At 31.7% G+C, this 7,863-nt stretch overlaps 1 protein-coding gene across 2 annotated transcripts; it reads left to right on the forward strand.

Moving 5' to 3' along the window:
• The first annotated feature begins 1,355 nt into the window (after positions 1-1,355).
• On the forward strand, positions 1,356-7,659 carry LOC127124095 (probable inactive leucine-rich repeat receptor-like protein kinase At3g03770). Of its 2 annotated transcripts, XM_051054135.1 has the most exons (8): positions 1,356-3,078; positions 3,310-3,443; positions 3,515-3,758; positions 3,999-4,210; positions 4,320-4,348; positions 4,482-4,593; positions 4,822-5,052; positions 7,315-7,659. In XM_051054135.1, exons 1-7 carry the CDS (start codon positions 1,731-1,733, stop codon positions 5,035-5,037), a joined length of 2,295 nt encoding a protein of 764 aa, XP_050910092.1. In that variant the 5' UTR covers positions 1,356-1,730; the 3' UTR covers positions 5,038-5,052; positions 7,315-7,659. The 2 variants fall into 2 exon arrangements, with proteins under 2 accessions (XP_050910092.1, XP_050910090.1); XM_051054133.1 differs by lacking the exon at positions 7,315-7,659 and having other exon boundaries at positions 1,358-3,078; positions 4,822-5,205.
• The last annotated feature ends 204 nt before the right edge of the window (positions 7,660-7,863 follow it).

Genomic DNA, 7,863 nt, shown 5'->3' on the forward strand with positions numbered 1-7,863 from the left:
TGCTTTACTTCTTAGAGATAAATTATCAATAAAACCATAATCGAAAGCACACATACGTTATATAATATAGTTTTGGATATTTCGTTCGTTCTTGAAATCATTTACATAATTTGGGTTTGGTCAATGTAAAGTTGGAAAAGCGAACCGTCTTGCAACCTCCCTGATGACAGTACCATCAGAGGCACTAAATTCATCGTCATCCACCAGGTTTATGATCAAAGCACTTGGGTTTCTCATAGTAGTTATACTCAGAAAACAAGTGCAAAACAACCGAAAATATAAAAGAGTAGATTATTACCTTAAGATCTCTATAAATTTCAAGGAATAAAGAAGATGAACCACCATAATTTTGAAAAACTTTGTAATAGAGACAGAATCAAATAATGCAAAAGGATGTAAGAATACAAAAAAAAACAACGACGAAGAAGGCAAAAATTAGTTATTTTTATATTTTTAATTAGTAGTATTTAAGTAATTAAGTTATAAATGGTTATATCCAATCATATTTTGTGTAATTTAAAATATATCACATTATTATTTTAAAATAAAAAAAGTTCAAAGAAGAGATTAAAATCAATAAATTTTAAAACGAAGAGAGCAATTCTATAATTAGGTAAATATAAGAATATTACAATGCAATTAAGTTTTTTTTATGAGCAAATTTGTTTTTATTTTTAACAAAATTAAATTGAGATAAATATATTTTTTAGATATCAAAATGGGTCTTTACTAAAAGAAGAAAAAGAAAAGGACAAAATGAGAACAAAGAAAAAGAAAATAAAGTGAGAATTTCAAACTTTGATGGGAATTGAAAGAGAGCACATGGTGTCATGTCATATACTACTACCCGACAGGTTGTCCATGCCCCATCCTTTTAACGGTCAAATGTTTGCTTCTTTTGTTAATGTTTTCTTTTTCTTGGATTCGAATTTCTCAATGTCATTCATAAAATATGATGGATCATGTTTTTTCCCTTCTTTCTATGATTAAGAAATTATTGGCTTAACAACTATGATTCAAATTTTAATAAAATAAAAGCCATACTAACTTGTACTATAAGAGAATATGTGTTAAGGCGGGTTTCGGCCGAACCCAACATGACGAATTCAAAGAGATCAATCCCTACACGCGTATATCATACATCAACAGACGGAGACGGTCATACATGACAATTAATTATAACAAAAACACGGTCGATTTTTTAACTAATCTCAGAAAAACATTTTGTCTTACACGACACTCGACTCATACTTGAAGGACCGTGTACATGTCTGACTTCTCTTTTAAGTTTTAACATATTCATTTTGAAAATAAAAACCAGATTCTGTACTATTTTAAGAGGTGAATCTATCTGCAACAATAGCTATTATTACATTATCCATTTGTGGCCACTATGCTTTCTCCATTAATTCTAATATAAATGCCTCTGTCTTTGTACCAAAACTAAAATAAATGCCTTTGTCTTTTTCCATGGTACAATATTTTCACTTGTCTTCACTCTTCACATCATTAAAAAAACATCAAATTTTCCATAACCAGTGATGCATTGTTTCAACTTTTGTAACAAGGTTATCTTCTTAGTAGTTTCCTTTTGAAATTATATGTATGTTGTTCTTTGAAAAATCTTTGAACTTTGAAGATCATAGTTTTAAATTACGGTCTGCAAGTGCAATTGCGATCAGATATATCTATATCTATTAGTGCATAGATTTTTACAAGTTGGTGATTCAATGAGGTACTTTTACTTTGATCTTTTGATTCTATTGTGTTTATTGTTCATCTCAAATAGTCATGAGTTAGAACAAGATCAAAACCAAGCTTTGTTAGAATTGAGAATGTTTTTGGAGTTTCCTTCTTCATTGCAAATTATGGAAAATTACAATGTTGACTTTTGTTATCTTCCTTCATCTTCAAATTTGAGCATTAAATGTGAAGATAATTCAATAATTGAGCTCAAAATTTTTGGTGATAAGTCTTTGAAACCCTCCTCAAGTTTTAATGGATTTGCAATTCCAAATCAAACCCTATCCATGAATTTCTCAATTGATTCATTTTTCATCACATTGACAAAGTTTAAAACCCTAAAGGTTCTTACTTTGGTTTCATTAGGGATTTGGGGGAAACTTCCTAATAAGATTGAAGAATCTTTTACTTTGCTTCAAGTTTTGGATTTGAGTTCAAATTTCCTATTTGGTTCCATTCCACCAAAAATCTCAACAATGGTGAATCTTCAATCACTAACACTTGATGAAAATCATTTCAACACCACTTTGCCTAATTGGTTTGATTCTTTGTTTAACCTAACTTTCTTGAGTTTGAAGAAAAATCACTTCAAGGGTTCATTTCCATTTTCGCTATGCAAAATCAAGAAACTCGAAGTTATTTCTTTGTCGCAAAACGAACTGTCCGGCGAATTGCCTAGTTTCAATTCTCTTAATGGTTTACATGTTTTGGATTTGAGAGAAAACCGCTTCGAATTTGACCTACCGCGTCTGCCAAAATCCGTGGTCACGGTTTTGTTTAGCAATAACTCGTTTTCGGGAGAGATTCCTAAGAAATTCGGCGAATTGAATCATCTTCAACATTTAGACCTTTCGTCGAATCATCTTGAGGGCACGCCGCCTTCGACATTGTTCTCTCTGTCAAATTTAAGTTATTTGAATCTAGCAAACAATGTACTAAGTGGTGAGTTTTCTGAGAAACTCCATTGTGGTGGAAAACTCGGTTATGTCGATATTTCTAGCAACAAGTTAAGTGGTTTACTTCCTTCGTGTTTAGCGAATAGTTCGGATGGTAGAGTTGTTAGATATAGTAGAAATTGTTTATCTGTTGAAGCTAAGAATCAGCAGAGAGGTTCTTATTGTAAGGATTTCGGTTCGAGATGGAAGAAATTCAAGATATTGAAAGTGGTTGCATTAATGGCTATCATTTTTGGATTTGTTCTTGTGGTTTTAGTGTTTGGAGTTTTTGTGTGTAAAAAGTTTCATTTGATGAAGAAAAGTAGAAAGGAAGTGTTAGTAAAGATTGTTCAAGATAAGTCAGCAGCTGGTGTTTCATCAGAAGTTCTTGCAAATGCAAGTAAGTATATAAGTTACTTAAGCAATAGTTTTTTTCCAAAGGTTTTAAGTTGTGGTTGCGGTTACATTGCATTTAATCGGGGATTAACCTTGACGAATTTTGAATCTTGTGCGGTAGTCTGTCTTGCACGTCTTCAAAGACGACTCTGCTTATGATAGCTTATGAAAATAACTTATATGAAAACAACTAGTCTTATATGAACATGTATATGATAAGCGCTTATTCTTTCAGGATTTATTTCTCAAGCAGTGAAGCTAGGAACACAAACTAGTCCAACCTGTAGACAATTTTCTATCCAAGAGTTGAAGGAAGCTACCAAAAACTTTAGTTTGTTAACTTGTATTGGTGATGGCTCCATAGGAAAGGTACCTTAGGTTGATAGGGAAAGTTTATCAAACTTATTTTGTATGCTCATTATAAGTGCTTTTTATTTCAGCTGCATAAAGGTAAACTAGGGAGTGGATCTTATGTGGTGATAAGATCATTTGTTCTGTCAAAGAAATGCTCAATTCAAAATCTTAAAGCTAAGTTGGATTTACTCTCAAAGCTTGAACATCCGAATTTGGTTAGTCTTTTGGGTCATTGTATTGATGGTGGCGTACAAGATGATTCGAGCACACAAAAACTTTATCTTGTGTATGAATTTGTGCCGAATGGAGATTATCATACTCGTCTCTCAGGTTAGTATATGACATTGTAGCGGATCAGTATAGCGTCAGTGCAGTCTCTGAATGTATCAAAATTACTAAAACATCCTCGAGTGTATCTTCTGTTAGTCTGTTGATAAACCAAACCGACTACTGAAGACACATTTGAGGATGTTTTTGTAATTTTAGTTGATTCAGATACTATAACGATAGCTGAAAGCACCTGACACATTCAAGCTTCGATTTTCTAAAAATTTTCATACAAAAATGCAGAAAATTCTGCAGAGAAAGCACTTAAGTGGTCTGATAGACTAGCGATTTTGATTGGAGTTGCAAAAGCAGTTCATTTCTTACATACCGGTGTTATACCGGGATGTTTTAGCAACGGATTAAAAACAAAGAATGTGTTACTTGATGAACACTGCATTCCTAAACTAAGTGACTATGGTATGTCCATTATCAAAGAAGATATTGAAAAGTTTGAGGTATGTTTTAATCAATTAATCCAATGCTGTTTTTTAATTTTTCATATATCATGATCTAATATGATTTTGATCATTGAGTGACTCGGTTGCTTTCTATGCTTGTGTACAGACAAAGAGTGAGAAGAAATCAAAATCATGGTATGATATTGTATCTTAAATTTAATACTTGAGATACCGATATGTGTCAAATATCAGACACGCTTTTAATTTGAAGTGTCAGTGCTATGTAGATTTGTATTTTCTTTAACGGATTGAGTACTTTTTTTTGCAGTCAAAGGACTAAAATGGATAATGATGTTTACAATTTCGGATTCATATTGTTGGAATCACTTGTTGGACCGATTACATGCGACAAAGGTGAAACATATTTCCTAAATGAAAAGGTTAGTAAAAATCTTCAGAAAAAAATCTTCCTACTATATATGACCATGGTGATGAATTTTCTGCAAGGACACCGACACACGGACACTGAACATGACACTTGAACATAATCACAAGTGTTGGTGTTTGTCCTATACAGACATGTACACACCTTTTTTCAGATGTGTCTGTGCTACTGAGGAATTTTTTCTTACTCGTTTTACATGAACATGTTATGTTGCGAATGATAGGCATCTTTTGGAAGTGAAGATGGAAGAAGAAAGATTGTGGATCCAATAGTGTTGACAACATGTTGTCAAGAATCATTATCAATTGCAATATCTATAACAACCAAATGTATATCTCAAGAATCTTCATCTCGACCATCTTTTGAGGATGTTCTATGGAACTTACAATATGCAGCTCAAGTTCAAGCCACAGCAGATGCAGATCAAAAATCAGATTGAAGTTCAACATCATAGGTGCGTAGTAAAAAGATATTCAAGATGTTAATTATAATTGCAAATATAAAGTTAGGTATGGACTATAGTATAGTATAGTTGTAAAAAATGTTTGTACCATTTTAATGTTTCTTCTAGAGTTTTGATAAGATATAAATAGTTAGAATATATGTATCAGTAGCTCTGTGCCAAAGAATTTTCTTTTCCTTCACAATACTTTTCTTTTTGTTTTTGACTAAAACTCATATAATTTGTTATTGTTTTTTAACGAGAAACTCAATTATATTGTGAAATACTTGGTTTACAAATTAGTGAAAAATAGATGTTAAATTTTGTTAATACAGATGATGTTTATCTTTGCAATTATTACTCAGATTCCTCCATAGGTCTTGGACGAAGTCACTTACTTTTTTTTTTACCAATCACACTCCAGGATTTTTTTTTAAGAAGTCCATTGAAAAACTCATAAGGGTGGTGTGTAATACTCCGATTTTTATTATAATATTTTATTAATTATTATAATAATTTTTATTTAATTTTTAAATATTTTTGAGTGATTAATTAATATTATATGAATTAATGAGTTTTGGATAGAATGTAATAATTAAATTATTTAGAAATAAACAACATTGGTTTGAGTATTAAATCAGAATTTAAATAAAAATTAAAGAGAATTGGTAGAATTTACTAAATTAATTTAATAAATTAATTGATAGAAATTGAGAGAACTTGTGAGTGGATAGTGAAATAAAATTTTAGATAAAAATAAGTGAGTGGGTAGAATTATGAGAAATTAAAGGAATTAGTGTGATTAATGAAATAAAAATAAATAGGGTTTTCTAATTAAATAGAACGAGAATAGAAAAAGAGAGGACACTGAAGTTTTGAAAAATAAGAAGTAAGAAGAGAGTGGAGGCAATCCTAAGAGAGCGATTGAATAAGAGAACCTCCATGGGCAAAGTTTAAAGTTTTTCTGCAAATTCGAGGTATTGGAGAAAATTATTCAATATATGAGTGTTAAGCAGGAGAGGGAGTGGGAAATCCATATTCTCTTTTCCTTTTTCTCTTTCATGTTTCTCCTATTGATGAATGAATTGAACCTTGAAGAGGTTTGTGCAAAACCTCTTAAGGTTGTTGTTGTTAATCCTCATATTCGTACTTTGTTAATTGCTGAAATTATATGATATACGTTAAAATGTTATGAATGATGTCATAGAGTTCTCTATTGATATGGCTGTTATTAATTGATATGATATCTCTTAAAATATTATGATTGTTTCCATAGAGTTCTCTGTTGATATGAATGTTATTAATTGACATGATATGTGTTGAGATTTTGCGTTTGATTAGTTCTGAATTGTGATGAGCAATGTCGTTGTTGATGATCAAAGGTTTATTTCTGAGTTGGAACCGCCATGAGAATGAAAATATAAAAGTATGAAACACTTGCAGAGAGAAAAATCGCAGATATACATAACAGGGGATTGATCGTCTTGTTTCATGCGTAACTTGAGTTTCGTAAGCCTGTTTCAGGTGAAGTCAGTTGCGTTAGAATGCTAAAGCAATAATATTTCTGTTGAAGTAGGGAGATTGGGTCGGGGAGCACTATAACAATAATAGTTATTTGATTTTTATACCAGAAGCATAGTCAAATTTCAGTCATGCGTTAATCATCTTGTTTCACGTGTAACTGGAGTTTCGTAACTCCAATTAAGGCGCAATTAATTAAGTTTGAAAGAGGATTTACATAATATTTGAACTGGAGAGTTTCATAATTTTATCATCATTCTATAATATTTGGCGCTATTGTGAAGTTAAACATTATGTTTTAGGTTAAATAAAGGGTTTAGGGGACCCTAAGGTTAAACTTGGAGGAGAAAAGGTTTTGGGAAACCCTTGGAGCGATTGAAGGATTTTGAATACATTTATAAATAACTTGGATTTGAGTTATTGATATGTTTAGAGTTGACTCGGTAAATAATTGAGTTAATTTAGGGTTGTTTTAAAGTCTTAAAGGATATGCTTGTAACCCTTAAACCTATGAATAACAGGTTGTTAATATGAGTTATGTTGGATGTTGTTTAATTGTTGAATGGCTCTTGAATATACATTGTTGAATATTGAGGATTGTGTTTGAGATGAACCGATATTTAAGTTAACTTTAATTGTTAGAGCTTGTGTGTTATATGTTTAGGTTCAAAAGAACCAATCTTGAGATGTTTAGGTTCATGAGAACCAATGGAGTGACCTTATATCAGAAATAATTGATGATGATGTGTTTAGGTTCAAAGGAAGCAGTGACGTGTAAGACTTATGTTCAATGATGAAGATTGAAGTTGGATGATTGTGCATGAAGATTAGTATTGTTTGTTGCATTCATGCATCATGTATATCAGAGATAGGTAGGATTCTGGTCCAGTGACGAGTAGGACTTCGGTCTAGTGATGAGTAAGACTTCGGTCTAGTGATGAGTTGAACTTTGGTCTAATGACGAGTGTGACTTCGTTCCTAGTCACGAGTTGGATGCTTATGTAACACACTTCTAAATATCTGAAATATTGGTACAACATACATGGAAATAAAGGAGATGAATACATTGTATACATAATTGCATTTTCTTATTACTTATTTTGTTGTTGGACTTTGTGATTGATTTAACTGTGATGATATATTACCCATGCTGTTTATACGCCGCTAATATATAGAATGTATTTCTCACCCCTTTTCTGTTTGTTTCTATGTTGTTCTTTACGCTTGTGGTTCAGATACTCAGGTAGAGACGGAGGAGCTTTAATTGGTTCTTGTATTAGAGGGTGACATAGTTGACCTTCT

This window comes from Lathyrus oleraceus, chromosome 1, assembly GCF_024323335.1.
Source record: "Lathyrus oleraceus cultivar Zhongwan6 chromosome 1, CAAS_Psat_ZW6_1.0, whole genome shotgun sequence".
In the NCBI taxonomy this organism is placed as follows: Eukaryota; Viridiplantae; Streptophyta; class Magnoliopsida; order Fabales; family Fabaceae; genus Lathyrus; species Lathyrus oleraceus.